Source organism: Vipera berus (genome assembly GCF_964194415.1).
Source record: "Vipera berus genome assembly, chromosome: 3".
NCBI classification, from domain to species: Eukaryota; Metazoa; Chordata; class Lepidosauria; order Squamata; family Viperidae; genus Vipera; species Vipera berus.
Genome location: NC_138204.1, coordinates 129,049,494 through 129,065,513, shown reverse-complemented (window position 1 = coordinate 129,065,513; position 16,020 = coordinate 129,049,494). Strand labels below are relative to the sequence as shown.

General features: G+C 40.2%; 1 protein-coding gene across 1 annotated transcript in view; it reads left to right on the top strand.

The window, feature by feature from the left end:
* The first annotated feature begins 2,393 nt into the window (after positions 1–2,393).
* GALNT12 (polypeptide N-acetylgalactosaminyltransferase 12) overlaps positions 2,394–16,020 on the top strand; it is a 39,445-nt gene continuing 25,818 nt past the window's right edge. The window contains exons 1-4 of the mRNA XM_081322814.1: positions 2,394–2,952; positions 5,958–6,127; positions 8,759–8,948; positions 15,364–15,549. Of these exons, the coding sequence (XP_081178940.1) occupies positions 2,576–2,952; positions 5,958–6,127; positions 8,759–8,948; positions 15,364–15,549 (923 nt within the window). The 5' untranslated portion in view covers positions 2,394–2,575. The remainder of the gene's footprint in view (positions 2,953–5,957; positions 6,128–8,758; positions 8,949–15,363; positions 15,550–16,020) is intronic.

The following is a 16,020-nucleotide window of genomic DNA, read 5'->3' as shown; positions in this document are numbered from 1 at the left end:
GAAAAGTTTACATCTTTCAAATTATTAATGTGACGGGTGGCATACGTGTTGGGGATTTTTAAAAGGAGCCCGCGTGAAACATTTGAAATAACGAGTTTCAAACAAGACATCACATTTCTATCGTTGTTTTAAAGCACAGGATACCTAGTTTTCACATACAAAGGTAAAAAAATCGTTTTCCAGTCTAACTCGATTTGGACTTGAGCAAAAGTTTTTGGAAAAGTTGCCAGGGGATATTTTCACTTGATAAAATTTGATTTCGCATTCAGAAATTCAGCACTAATAGCTACCCTGAGTTGGAGTATTATCCAACTATTTTTATTAATGACCCCAGTAACGGGATCGATGGAATGTTTCTCAATTTTTGTGGATGGCACAAAATAAGGAGATTGGCCAATAATCCAGGAAGACTGCATCAGGTTGCATCTTTAGCTAGTTTCATTTCCAGCCAGGTTCAGCACAAAGACAAGCATCTTAAGGCAGCTGTGCTGAAGTGGCTTCAGGCTAGGTATCTCTGATGTTACTAATTCTTATTTAAAGGCTCTTATTCTTAGGCTGCCAAATAGATGATAAATGAAGGTAATCATATTTTTACTCTAATTGTCTTAATAATAAAAAATCAGTTAATGTAGTTGTCTATTCGATTCTGTGTGTGTGCGTGCACGCGAGAGAGAGACAGAGACCTAACACTTTCTCTAGAGCTTTTTGTTTTACAAGTATTTGTCTGTTGTTAACATTTGCTTCATGAAAACCTGTGTTTGTTTTGCTTTTTACAGCTTTAATATTGCTTAGTATTGTTGCTTGACATTTTGCAAGATCTGGCCTGGAAGACTGTCAGTCCTTTGTTATTGCTTTTCCATTTTAGTAACACCATAGTGCTTTTTTGGTTGCCTTTTACAATTGATCATCTCTGTTTCTATATATTTTTAGATTAAAGGAAATGTTTTATTATTGCTCAAATAAGTCTTAAGTTTTTTTAAAAAAGTTAATTCAGCCAATTTGCAATATTTGCAATACAATAAAATTTATTTTCTGCACCATATCAAATATTGATAGTTGCTGCTACAGTTGTAGGATTATGCTAATATATTTATGCAGTTTAATGTGCAAAAACAAATATTTAGATCTGTACACTGCAGGCCTTGTTCAATTTCTACCAAACTCCTTTTTTACTCTTGCAGATTGCAAAATTAGTCTGCAGGGATTGTACCTACATTTGTAGGGTTTTAATCTGGTTTCATTTCTTTTGAAAAAGGAAATGTAAAAGATTTGTGGTTGCTTTGAACTTTATCTTTCATCTGTCATTCCTTCTTTTAGTTGCAAGGAGGATTTCTTGTCTTTAAAGCACAACTTTTGTTCTTTTTACATTCACGACTCCATTTTTCATGAAGTTTTTTATCTAGTCCTTCAAGTTTCTCAAAAAGTACAAAAGTTTTGTGCTTTAATTTTTTTCTTCCCCCTCAGTCTGGGTTACTAACAGCGGATGAGGAGATATAAGCATGTTTTAGTAGCATTTTCTAATAGAGCTTAGAATTGTTACTAATTGAAACAGCATAAAAATATAGGGAATGTACATAGGAATTCCCAGTGAATGAGAGGAATTGTGTTTTGTAAACTTTGGGTTGCAGTATATGGTAAGAAATGAGTCAACTTGCTGTCAATACATATGTTATTCAAACCACAACTTAAGAATGATTCATAAGGCCTGTTCTGTTACATCTTTTAGATATCCCTTGAAAATCTCATTCATCACTGTAGTGTTTTCTGGATGTTGTTGTTGCTTTACTTTCGTTTCCTCTTCCCCAAATTTATTATTATTTATACCTGCATTCTGTACATCACTTTGAGATGATATAGGAAGCAATACTTAAGATTCACCATTTTTGTGCCTTTCAGTCATTAGTAAGATAAATAACTTAAAAACAAAGATCCGCAAACCCAGTCATGGACTGTTTCATGGCAAGCAGGTGCCACTGGAAAGTTGCATTAGGACAAAGGATCTTGGGAAACTTGTTTTTTCCCCCCTATTCCTTCTCAAAAACCATTGGGAAAAATCCCTTTTAACGTTATTGGAAAGGTCCTCCACCCAATTTGACTGTAGGAGGGAGAGCTGTCTGCTACCATCCTTCCCGGGTTGACCCCTCTCCTGAAAATGGTTTTCCTCTTCCAAGTGGCAATTCAGCCGCAACCGTCTCCCATTCTATCAAAGGAGGCGAGGTTCACCAGAAGGCAAGTCTGAAACTCAAGAGGAAGATGCCGCTTCTTTTTCTCCCTCGTTTTCCTCTCTGGAGACTCTCCTCCGCGGCGGGAGAAGGGACCCTGCTAGGCCGCGTTGTTGCTACGGCTTCTCTGCCTGCCCTGCCCTGCCCTGCCACGTTGTAAGCCAAGAATTCGGAGGCGAGCAGGCCAGCAGCCGCTTCCGCGATTAGTCCGGGTAAGGCGGCCGCGGCTGGGCGGTCCTTCTCTGCTTAACTTTTATTACCGCTTCGGTCCGCCCCCGCTTGCCCGGGTGGTTTTTGTCTTGCGGGCAGCAGCGAAAAGGGCCTGGGAGAGGGAAGTTTTTGCCCAAGTTGGGATGCGGCGGAGCCGGCGAGTCCGGGCCGGCCGAGGAGGATGGTCGCTCGTGGTGGCGCTCTTCTCGGGGCTTGGCATAGCGGGCGTCTTGTTGCTGTGGCATTGGGGTCCGCAGGAGCCGGAGAAAAGCTCCGGGAGAGCGGCGCCCCCTTCCTTGGCGCCCGAAGTAGCCCTGCGACGATTGCGCAGACCCGTCTACGATAAGCCGCCGTTGGGCAGAGAGACCGAGGTGGGCGAGATGGGCCGGCCGGCGCGCCTGGAGTTAAGCAAGGCCGAGCAACACCTTCAGGAGGAGAGCATCCAGCTGCACCAGATCAACATCTTCCTGAGCGACCGCATCTCCCTTCACCGCCGCCTGCCCGAGCGCCGCAATCCGCTGTGAGTTCAGAGGGCTCCCGCAGGAGGCGGCGTCGCCTGCCGGGATCGCGGGAAGAGCGAGAGGGAGGAGGGCGCTTCTCTCCGCGGTATCCGGCGAAGTTAGCTGGGAGGGGAGGGAGGCCCTAGGAGAGGGGCGGCGTCACTTTCCCGCTTGTTCGAGCTGTGCTTAAACGCCTCAGAAGTTACTTCCTTTAGCGGTCCCGGCGGAGTCTCTCTCTCGTGGCGCATTTAAGACGAGCCTTCCTGGGTCGCGATTGCATTTGCCAACGCAGTGAACCGAGGAGAATGGCGCGCTCTCAATCGGAACCCCGCGAGCTTAAAACCAAGAATTGCAAAGTAGATCTCGCTCACCCAGGGATATTGGACTGGGTTCACAAGCAGCAAGTTAAGCCAGCGTTAAAGAGGCACCCGTGTAACATGCTAATCCAAATTTAACTTAGAAATTAGCTGAATTGGCTATAAAGGTAGTCCTCGTCTCACGACCACATTTGTGTCCCAAATTTCTGTTGGTGAGACAGTTGTTAAGGGAGTTTTGCCTCTATGACTTTCTTGTCACAGTTGTTAAGTAATAGTAATAATAATAATAGTAATAATAATAATAGTAAAATAATAATAGTAAAATAATAATAATAATAATAATAATAATAATAATAATAATAATAATAATAATAATAATAGAAGAAGAAGAAGAAGTTGGAAGGGACCTTGGAGGTCATCTAGTCCAACCCCCTGCTCAGGCAGGAAATCTTATACCATTTCAGGCAAATGGCTGTCCAGTCTCCTCTTAAAAACCTCCAGTGTTGGAGCATTCACCACCTCTGGAGGCAGGTTGTTCCACTGGTTAATTGTTCTAACTGTCAGGAAGTTTCTCCTTAGTGAATCACTTAAAGTGAATCACTGCAGTTGTTAATAACACGGTTCTTAAGTAAATCTAGCTTCCCCGTTGACTTTGCTTGTCAGAAGGTTGCAAAGTGACCCTAGGGCACTGCAAATAGCATAAATATGAGTCAGTTGCCAGGCATTTGAATTTTGGTCAGGTGGCCATGGGGATGCTACAACTGGTAAGTGTGAAAAACTTTTTCACTTTTTTCAGTTCCGTAATTTCAGACAGTCCCTAAATGAACTGTTGTAAGTCCAGGACTATCTGTACACAGTATAGTTATAATGACCCACAACGTAGGCTAGACCCCTGGTGGCGAACCTATGGCATGGGTGCCACAGGTGGCACGCCAAGCTTTCTCTGTGGGCACACACGCTGTCACCTCAGTCCTAGGCCTTCAGCTGGGCTTTATAAAACCTTTTCGCTTTAGGCCTCTGCCACTGTGTGCAAAAAAAAAGTACAATCAATCAATTTCAACTTCTCATGGGAAAAAAAAAGTTCTCGGAAAGTTGGAATTGATTGATTGAACTTTTTAGTCCCACCCAGTCTGCCGTTACCATTGCAGCCATGCCCACCCAATTGGCCACACCCACCCAAAGGGCCATGCCCACCCGGCACCCGATGATACATAAGTGGGTTTTGCAGTTTGGGCACTCGGTCTCTAAAAGGTTTGCCATCGCTGGGCTAGACAATTGTGTGAAGGAAATGAAATCCAGACCGGATTGTCAAAGTCACTTCCCATAATTTGGTTACCTTCTCAGTCCTGACTGTTCCTTTTTAGAGCATTTTATCATCCTGTTTTCATGATCTGCTTTCACAATTGCTTTGATTTATAAAAAGTATTTTTAAAAAACGCCTTTTTAATAAAACGTCTTTCAAAACAGTTGACTAAGTAGCATATCAGTTTCTACGTTCAGACTTGTACTGTAATATAAAAACATGAGATGTACATTCTCCAGGCCATAAACTAAAATTCAGCCAATTTTAATTTATGTAGTTTTGCATGCTATAATTAGTACACTCATACAAAAGACTGGGCCAAACTAGGTGAACCGTGGTAACCCTTGGCACATAGTGCCAGAATTTAGGGAAGAGTTTTCCATTTTCCAAAGGAGAGTTATCTTTACATTCATTTTCTTTTCCTGTTTTCTATCAATGTCTAACCTTTTTGGAATTTTGAGTTCTATCTTTGCTCATTTTTTAAGAAAGAATATTTTCCCGACAGTGTTTCAAAGAAGATACCCTAAATCATACATAGGGACACTGGCAATAATTTGTCATATTTGGTTCTGTTTCTTCTTTACAAAACTTTCTAATAGTAGGATTTAAGATTGCTTGTAGAAAACTAATTAGCCACATCACCTTTCTTCCTGTGAATATACAGTACATTGATAATATAGTGGAGCATGTGGATAAATCATGTATTATTCTGTTGTAGAACTGGAATGCAACTTTTGAGTCTCTATTTGGCTATAAATGGGTACAATTCCTCTTATTTAAGACAATTTAGTGTAATTTTATAATATCAGGAACATTTTGGTGGGGAAGGGAGGGCTTGTTTCTAATATAGTGGGTTTTGATGAGGTGGTTATTGGAATATATGTACAAAATGAACATCAAACAAGATTTTTAGATAGCAGCCTCATAATGACTTGCCATTTATGCCTTTTGATATTCAGGGATGTCTTGATTCTGATACTCCATTAAGTAATGTTTCCAGTCCAGCTAATTGAACTTTAATAGTCACCTAGGAGAATGGCTCCAACAGATCCCAGGAACAACAGAGCTCTGTGTTCACAAGAGTGCAATGTTAGCAACAGCTATGATACTATTCAGAACCATCAAACTCCCAAGTCTCCGATAGAAGACCTGAAATTACAGAAAACACATATCACCATAGGGTGTACAAGTATTGTACTTGTTAAGGAGTTAATATTTGTTTCCGTGTGTGTGTCCGTGTATGTCCATAAGGAAACATATCAATGAAATTTTTAGTTAGTGAATCAACTTGTACAAACAATACATTTTTTGCATGTACGCTTCAGAGCTGTATTAATTGCTGATCATGGTGTGTAAGTGCATGCCTGATTTTAAATTATTGTAATACTTTGTGCTTTTCTTACAGATGTAAAGAAAAGAAATATGATTATTATAACTTGCCAAAGACTTCTGTTATAATAGCTTTTTATAATGAAGCCTGGTCAACTCTTCTGAGAACAGTTCATAGTGTTCTTGAGACATCTCCTGACATTCTTTTAAAAGAAATTATCCTTGTAGATGATTATAGTGATAAAGGTAAGCTGAGCAGATATTTCATTGCTGGCATAGGATTTCCAGTGAAAGAATACAATATATTATTAAAAATAAAAATATGTAAACTGAACAGAAAGCCAAAATAGTTTTCTATACTTCTTGAACAGCATAAACCAATTTAGCTAACTCATTAATTTAAAAAAACTCACAAAAAGGATGCTTTATTATAATAAAGAGTGTAAGTCTGAAGAAATAAGATATATTTCCCTAAAGTATGTTAATTATTACATATTGGAATCAAGATTGGGAGTATGTTAGAATTAAATATATATAAAATGGGTTTATATTGAGATACATTGTAAATAACTTACCTTTAATGTAATTTCGCATAATATTCCAAATTATTTTCAGGTTCTATGATGTACTGCTTCAACTATGCCATGGTATTAATTTTCCATCCATTTTAAATAATATCTTGTTAAATATGTGCTCAACACAGGAATTAAACAGGTTTGCCAATCAGTCTTGTGAACTGTTCTCTGAATACCAGGTTGAAAGATGGTTCTAGGATTGGGAGTTTGCAAGAAATAAATATTACACTCAAAAATTCCTGAATCACACATCTCTGAAATCTAGTTGTATTCTCTCTTAATCAGAAAATGTCACCTTATTTGGAAAAAAAATCATGGATTGGTTTGGTCAATATTGAAAGCTTACTTTCCACTTTTAAAGTCTTAGAAAATCAGGTGAATTTGGGATGTAGAATTTGGGAAGTAGTCCTCGAGTTAACAAGTGTAATGGAGCCTGCCCATTCCATTTGTAACTCGAAAACCTGTAGAGTGAATCTCGTACCTCAAATGAGATCACTCCCTTGCTCGTTAAAACACACACAGCTCGTTAAGCAAACATGAGGTGTCTCAGGTTTGGGAAGGCCATGGAGGGCCTAGTGATTGAACAGGCCCCTCCCCAACCCACTAAGATACCACATGCTTTCCCCTTCCTGCTGCGCTGGACTGACCTGGAAAAGATCTGTCTCCTCTCTGTTGCGGTTCCTGCTGCCGCCCGGATCTGAGGCCGGGGGATGCTTCTGCAGCCCCCCCCCGCCCCGCGGCCCAATCTGGGCTCTAGAGGCCTTTTCTGGGCAGCTGCCACCCAGATCAGGCCACGGGGAGGGGCGCTGTGGAAGTGTTCACCAGCCACAGATCTGTGTGGCAGCGGCCTGGAAAAGGTCTTGGGAGCCTGGATCGGGCTGAGGGGGGACACAGAAGCATTCAGATCTGGGTAGCAACGGCCTGGAAAATGCCTCCGGAGCCCAGATTGGGCCGCAGGAGAAGCGCGGAAGCATTCCCCTGGCTCAGATGTGGTCCGCAGTGGCCTGGAAAATGCCTCCGGAGCCCTGATCCAGCCTCTGGAGGCACATGGAAGCATCCCCTGGCTTCGGTTCCATTCTCTGTTGCAGAAAACAGAGGCCTAAAGTACCATGGGATCATGCGAGATCAGTAGTGAGAGATCTCACCCCACTGATCTCATGTGATCTTGCATTACTTTAGGCCTTCATTCTCTGTGACTGCACCGAAGGCCTGGAGCAGCCAAGGAAGCAAAGGATCTCGATCTTCGCAGGGTGAGTATTGAAGCCTTGGGAGACCCGGGGTGGGGGTGAGAAGGGAGGGAATAACCAGGGTGAATGTTGCAGAACCACTGCAGTTGCTCGTAGCTGTGGTGCTGCAATATTTGTAATTTTGGGGGGCGCTCATCACATAACTTTGAACAAGCATTAAGTGAACGCTCATAACTCGGGGATTACCTGTACAGTTCTTTCTTATATTTATGTGTGTATATTTGTTTTGGTGCCTTCAAGTAAATTTTTGACTTGGCAATTGCTGGAACAAGTTCCTGCAGATTTTAAGAATTGGTTTGCAATTGGCTGCTTCCTAGGGCTGAGAGTGACTAGCCCAACCTGGCTTTGTACCTAAGCCAGGACTAGACCTTTCAGTTTCTTACCTGGTATCTTAACCACTACATCAAACTGGCTCTCTATATGTATTTACTTGTGTAATTTTATTTTATTTTTTGTGCATGTGATGAATTGTTCATTTTTATTTTGTGTATGTCTGGAAAATGGATTTATAAAACCTATTTTAATTATTAATAAGAAGGAAATATTACACTGATGGATACCTGAAAGTAATTTGCTAGATCTCAGAATAGTATCTTTCAGAGATCTGATATTCAAGTTGGTGGAGAGAGAGAGCTAAGCTTTTTAAAAGTTTGTGTGACACCTGACATCATATATTACTTGCCTCTCATGTTGATAATGATGGAAAGGATATCATAAAGAATAGCTCAATCACAGCCAGAGAAGACTGAATGATCTTGTTATTTTGACAATTATAAAGTAAGTTCCAAAATCAAAATGGATTGGAACATGAGAATTTCTTTTAGACTCAGAACACATAAGACAGCCATTTTGAGGGTTTGGTGATTCAAGGACACCATGTTTCAAAGCACCACTGTAAGTGAACATGCAAGGCAAGTTTTTTAGTTGCGTTTCTGGCAGAAGTTCTTTGTCTCCATCTCTGCTTAGATGCAACTAAGTGTAAAAAAAAGTATGCTCATGGTCCATTTATTTTACATTCCTTATAACAGTAAACAGTTCTTATTTTTCTGCAACAGAACATTTAAAGGAAGCTTTGGAAAACTATCTGGCGAATTTGCGCAAGGTACGGCTTGTCCGAGCAAATAAAAGAGAAGGGCTGGTTCGAGCAAGGCTGCTGGGAGCTTCAGTAGCAAGAGGAGAGGTTCTTACATTTCTCGACTGCCATTGTGAGTGCCATGAAGAGTGGCTTGAGCCATTATTAGAAAGGTAAATAAATAAATGTTTGTCATATTAATTCCAATATTAGAATAACATTTGCAGGGTTTCCCACGTATTGTCACATCATGATTGCAAAAACATGAAACAGATGCTTTTCAGTGACGTGAAAGCAAAAAAACAAAGAGTTTGTGGATTTAGTAGTATGTGGCGATTTTAAAAAAGAAGGCAGGTTGACTGAGTGAATTTCTAAATACTATAAAATCCACGCATATATTATTGTAAGCTCCCAATTTAATATTTCCATTTAGCAAACGTGAACAAAGACAACATTTCTATCCAAATACATCTAACTATAATAAATTCTTAACGTTCAAAGTTTCCCAGACAAAGCACATAATTGTACGCTTAGTTATATTTATGTCATTTGTGTCAGTTGCATCTTGTGTTTGATGACATCATTATAAACGACATAAGCTGTTACAAATGACATTTCAGTTTAATGATTTTTTGAGTTATATTTAGTCTGTTAAATCTTTATTGTAATACTTAAGTGTAATATTTTGAAGAAAATATATTAATTTATACTTCACTTTTATTTAATTATTGAACTTACCTGTTTGAACCCTAGTGAACAACAGTAGAGGCTTATTTTATGATATTTATATTTGAAACCTTTTTGAAATAACCAGATATCTCTTTATTCTTAATAATGGGAATATTCCACAAGATGGCATTATAGGGTAAGATTTAGGTTGAAAGTTAGTTATGTTCTTTGTATTTGCTACCAATAGGAATAATTCATATAGTACCAGTTAAGGTTTCTAAATCTGCAAGCTCCATATACTTGTGTTAAAAGGTAAATTATTAAACTATTAATAGTAAAATCCATTTCCTACAAGGAGTAAATTATTGCATCGCTTTGTGCAGATAGTCCTCGACTTACAATCATAACTGAGCCCAAAATTATAGGTGTTAAGTTCAGATGGTTATCACATGACCTTTTGTGTGATAGTTGCTAAGCAAATTCTGTGATTGTTAAGTAAACATCATGGTTGTCCACAGTGGGCATTTTTGCTGTAAACTGGAAGTAAGTGCTGGTTTCTGACAAAAACCGTTGTAATTCGCAATCATGTGACCACTGGATGCTGCAAATGCCTGTAAACATGGGCCACTTCAGGCACTTAGCAGCCAGCCCACATTTACGGTTTGTAGAGTCTCATGGTCATGTGACTATTTTAGAATAGAAGAGAACAGAGCTGGAAGGGATCTTGGAGGCCTTCTAGTCCAGCCCCCTGCTCAAACAGGAGGACCTATACCATCTCAGACAAGTGACTGTCTAGCCTCTTCTTAAAAATCTCCAGTGATGGCACACCCACGATTTCTGAAGGCAAGCTTTTCCACTGGTTAATTGTCCTCACTGTCAGGAAGTTTCTCCTTAATTCCAGGTTGCTTCTCTCTTTGATCAGTTTCCTACCATTGTTTCTTGTCCTGCCATCTGGTTCTTTGGTGAATAATGTGACCCCACCCTCTTCTTTGTAGCAGCCCCTCAAATACTGGAATACTGCTATCATGTTACCCCTATTTCTTCTTTTCTTTAGACTAGCCAAACCCAAGTCCTGTAGCCGTTCTTCATATGTTTTAGTCTCCAGGCCTTTAATCAACATCGTTGCTCTTCTCTGAATTTTTTCCAGACTCTCAACATCTTTTTTGTGATATGGTGACCAAAATTAGCTGCAGTATTCCAGGTGTGGTCTTACTAGGGTTTTATAAAGCGGTACTAATACTTCATGTGATCTTGATTTTATGCTTCTGTTTATACAACCCAGGATTGTGTTAACCTTTTTGGCTGCTGCTGCACACTACTGGCTCATAGTCAAGTGATTGTCCACTAAGACTCCAAGGTCCCTCTCACAGTTACTGTTTTTAAGCCAGGTCTTTCCCAATCTGTACTTGTACCTTTGATTTTTCCTGCCTAAATGTAAAACTTTGCTTTTCTCCACATTGAAACTCATTTTGTAGGACAGGGCCCATTGTTCAAGTTTGTCAAGATCTTTTTGGATCCTGAGTTTGTCTTCTGGGGTGTTGGCTACTCCTGCCAGTTTGGTGTCATCTGCAAATTTGATGAGTTCCTCTTCTAATCCCTCATCTAAGTCATTGATGAAGATATTGAAGAGTACTGGGCCTAAGACGGAACCTTGTGGTACCCCACTGCTTACTTCCCTCCATGTAGATGTAGTATCATTAAGGACTGACTACTCATTGAGTATGGTTTGCCAGCCAGCTACAGATCCATCTGGTGATGATGTTGTCTATTCCACCTTTTTTAGCTTACCAAGGAGTAGGTTGTGGTCTACTTTATCAAATGTCTTACTGAAATCTAATTATACTACGTCCACAGCATTTTGCTGATCTACTAGTTTAGTCACTTTATCAAAGAAGGAAATAAGATTGGTTTGGCATGATCTGTTTTTAACAAACCTGTGCTGGCTACTAATTATAACTTTGTTTGCTTCTAGTTGTTTGCAGATCTGTTTTTTGATTATCTTTTCTAGGATCTTCCCAGGTATTGATGTTAAACCGATTGGTCTATAGTCTCCTGGGTCCATTTTTCCCCTTTTCTTGAAGATGGGAACCATATCAGCCCTTTTCCAATCCTCGGGTACTTCCCCGGTGCTCCAGGACTTATGAAAGATGTGGTGCAATGGTTCTGAGATAACATCTGCCAGCTCCTTCAGAACTCTGGGATGTAATCTGTCGGGTCCTGGTGATTTATATTCGTCAAGGTCGGATAGGTGTTGTCTTACCATTTTCTTGCCTTTTTAAAAAAATATATAACAGTTGTGCTGAAAACAGGCACTTCCAGTTTTGGCAAAACTCCCATAGCAAACCATTAATTCACTTAACTAACGACTGTGCTGTCACAAAAATAGTCATAAAATCAGGTTGGTCATGTGGATGACCCTATTTATGACCATCACAACTTACAACTGTAACAGGCAGGCCCTATTATGGTTGTAACTTCAAGGACTACCTGCACCTTTTTGTGAGGTCCATTATAACTTCAAACACTAAGCAACATGTCATAATTGTGCTCAGGATCCAAATTACTCCTCAGGTGCTTCCCCACAAACTGCCTTCTAACACCCTAAAGCTGCCTATGAAAAATCACTACAGTGGTCTTGAAGTGGCAGTTCTCTTAGACTGGTGTTGTTGAACTCTTGCTTTTCCTGATGAGAAACATGAGGTGCAAGCAGTGGCGTAGCGTGGGTTGTCAGCACCCGGGGCAATTTGTGCCCCCTAACCCGGTGACGTCATGGCACCACCGAAAAGACGCACCCCGCAGCGGCGTAGACTTTCCAAGAAGAGTCGCGCGCATGCGGGATGCTTCCGGGTCCCTCTCGAGGGCGGCTGGGCAGGGCTCCGACCTGCAAGAGCCGCTGCATTCAAGCTCGCACGTGAGCCCCGCTAAATAAAGCCACGCATGCGCACGAAGCTAGGCCAGCCGGCCGGCGGGTCCGTCTTCGCTCGGCCAAGCCTGCCGGGGCGCCTGCGGGGCGCTTGCGGTTGGCCTGAGCCTGGGCGGAGAGTTGGGCGCTTCTATTTATTTTATTCAGTTTATGTGGCCGCCCATCTCACCTGCCGGACTCGTTTCGCTTTGCAAGAAAGAGCAGCTCAAGAGTGGAGCCAAGCCGACTCTGTGCAGCCCTTGGGGCTCCCTGAGCAGCTCAGTGTGAGCGCGCCCCCCAGATGTTGCGCCCGGTGCGGCCGGCCCCCCCTGCACCCCCCACGCTACGCCACTGGGTGCAAGCAAATCTTGGAAGGCTGTGTTTCCAGGGCATTCCAGATATTTGAAGTAACAACTTTTTGAAAACTTAATTTGTCTTTGCCATAACCATGTTCCTGAGATGTGATGTTTCAGAAGGGATCCTGCATTGTGCAACCCCTAAGGTTCTCCTTTGCAAGAGTTGTCAGATGAAGAGCAGATGTAATATCATAGCTGGATACTTGGTGGGCTACAGAGCCCTGGCACGTCAATTTCATAGTGTACATAGTGCTAGATGGTGATTTGTGCCATTCAAATATATATATCTGGCCTGTTTTTGGTTGCTGCTGCTCCTTCAATGCAAACTTCATTTAAATGAACTGATTGCAGACTTCAGGAGGGATTAAGAACGGCAGGATTTATTGATTTATTGTTTTAATGGCCTTCTTGTACAAAATATGCTGGAATTAGAAATGAAGGGCTGGAAGAAGGTGGTACGATAGTTTTGACTTTGTATAAAATAAAATGGTCAAGAAGCAAATGATTTCTTGATGTATAATATGACCTTCATGTTAGAAATAATTGTACTTCCTGCTTTCAGCACTCCAGGTAGAAATTAACAGAAAGTCCTTGCATAGATTCTGCTATAGATTTTTGTATTCTAATTGTATCATTTTAATCTAGTATGACTGTTTGGATAATTTGAATCAAATACAAGTACTCTTGGTCTTCTTTCTTCACCATCTCTGACTCCATCTTCTTTTTCCTCCTTTGTGTCTTTCATCTTTATCTGTGGTTGTTTGGCGGTTAGTCTGCAGCTTGCTGGGGGTATGGCCATTTCACTGACAGGCATCGTCAGGAGGAGTGGCCACTGAACTCTTGAAGTTGCTTGGACTGGAGAGTGAGTAACTTGACTCTCTTTGTGCTTGTGAATGCTAGGATTGATGAAAGTTCTATTATTCTTCAGCTTGCCTTCATTTTATCTGCTCCAAATTTTCATCTCTTTTCATCTTTTCTTGAAGATGATTATCAAGATCACAATAAATGTATAGTGACAAAAACTGAATAACGTATTTCCTTCCATTTTTGTTTGTATTTGCTTCTGTAAGTTATTAATTAGTTCATTTACTACAAAGCAAATTGCCGTAATCCATGACATAAAGGTTTATCTTCCATATGAAACATGTGGATGTTGGTTGACAATAAGAAATTTCATTTTTTTTAAAATTTAGCTTGATTATTCTGATGAAGAGAGGCCAACAGTCAGTGAGAAATAATATTCCACATTATTTTTGCCTCTAAAATTTAAAATATTAATAAGTTGTTCTCTTGGTCACATTGGCTACCCTCCGTAGGATTCAGAAGAAGGAAAAAAGGTCTGATGGGATGAATACATTTTTTTTAAAAATCCTCAGATCACCAGCAGTAGTATGTTATGTTGTCTTTCTTTTACAGGGCATGTTACAAGTTTTCTGCTTGTTACTTTCCTGCAACTATTTTGTATATTTGATGATGGTTTGTGTCCTTTGTTTAAGCCATCTAACAGTTCATTAATTATGCAGACCTATTGCTGGAACTTATTAGTTACACATACATAATTGTATTTAATTAGAATAGAACCAGTCTCAGATTATGTTGCAAGATACCTTGGGTAAACTGTAAAATAGAAGAGTTTAGAGAGGAGATAGCCGAAAATTTTTGACTGATCTGATGATGTCAGCAGACAAATAAAAGGAGAGTTTATTGAATTTTGACTGAAAGAAAATATGCACAAGTATGCTTGTTTGCCTTAAATTCTCAATATAATAGTGTATGGAAGATAATAGTTAGTTATGCTTCACACTTATTAATGAGACCATTGTGAGTGAGGGTATAAGGGCAAACATTTTTCATCTCTTTCCTTAGTTTTTCCTGCAGGCTGTGAGGCTCCATATGCTCAGCTGATTTGAAAGCCTTTGTACGTTATCTGAGCAACCCAATGGTGAGGTTGTAAGGATTCTTACACAATGGAGAATGGTGGGTTTTCCCCCAGCACCTTTGATTACTTAGAAAGTATGCTTGGAAATGTTGAGAATAAATATTTATTTATTTATAAAATTTATATAGCTGTCTACTTGAGCAAAGTGACTCTAGTCTAGGTGGCTTACAACCAATAAAAACACAATGTAGAAAAAAAATGACTCCCCTCCCCCATCCCCCCAGTGACAGCACATGATTAAAGAAGCCATTGATGGCCTCCCTTGCACTCTTGAGTTTCTCAGGCCTGCTGGCAAAACCAAGACTTTAGGAGCTTCCAAAAGACTGTCAAAGTGGGAGCCAGATAATGTACATGCAGAAAATGCACATGATACACAAAAATAAAATATACAAAGCCTTATTCTCTCTTTTAGTATGCTAGTCTTTCCCAACTTGGAGTCCTCCACATCTTTTTGGAACTATACTGGGTAGAAATTTTGGGAGTGCAGTCCAAAGTCATCTTTCAGACTTAAACATCCTTATACTAAGTTACTTTGAAGATAGATATGGGTTAGGTACTTCTTCAGTTATTAGAAAAATATTGTAAAACATCTGCCAAAGTTTGAAAAACTAAAAACTACTCTAGAAAAAGTATACTTGTGCTAATGGTCTTCTACAATCTATTCAACATGTTTAGTTTCTACCATCAGGATACAAACAATATTTCTTTGTAAACATGCACAGAATTAGAGAAGAACCATCAGCTGTTGTCTGTCCTGTGATTGATGTAATTGATTGGAACACCTTTGAATACTTGGGAAATGCCGGAGAGCCGCAGATTGGTGGGTTTGACTGGAGACTGGTCTTTACTTGGCACGTGGTACCAGAGCGGGAGCAGCAAAACCGAAAATCCAAGATTGATGTTATCAGGTTAGATTGATTTTGAGTTCCGTCTGAAGTTATATTTTGATAAACCTTTTGGGATGAATAATGATCAAATACAATACTGTCATGCTAGATTGTTATACTGGCAATTTTATTTTAAAAATCAGATCTGTAATCTTTTGTCCTCCACTGCATTTTATTTTTTGCACAATTTGGTTTAATTGCCGCAGTACTACTATTAGTTTGTGTGACCATCAGTAATAATGGAAATTAACAGCCTGGATTTAAGTACTAGCATCAGAGTGAAGAATAATAAAATGTCTATGGAAAAAGAAAACAAAAATAGTACCAGCAGTAATAGGCACCTTGGGTGCAATCCCCAAACATCTGAAGTGTCACTTGAAGACCATTGGCATTGATAAAATTGCCATCAGTCAATTCCAAACGGCAGTTTTACTTGATACAGCTTACGTCTTGCGACAATATTTTTAATACCATCAAACAATAAGATTTGTC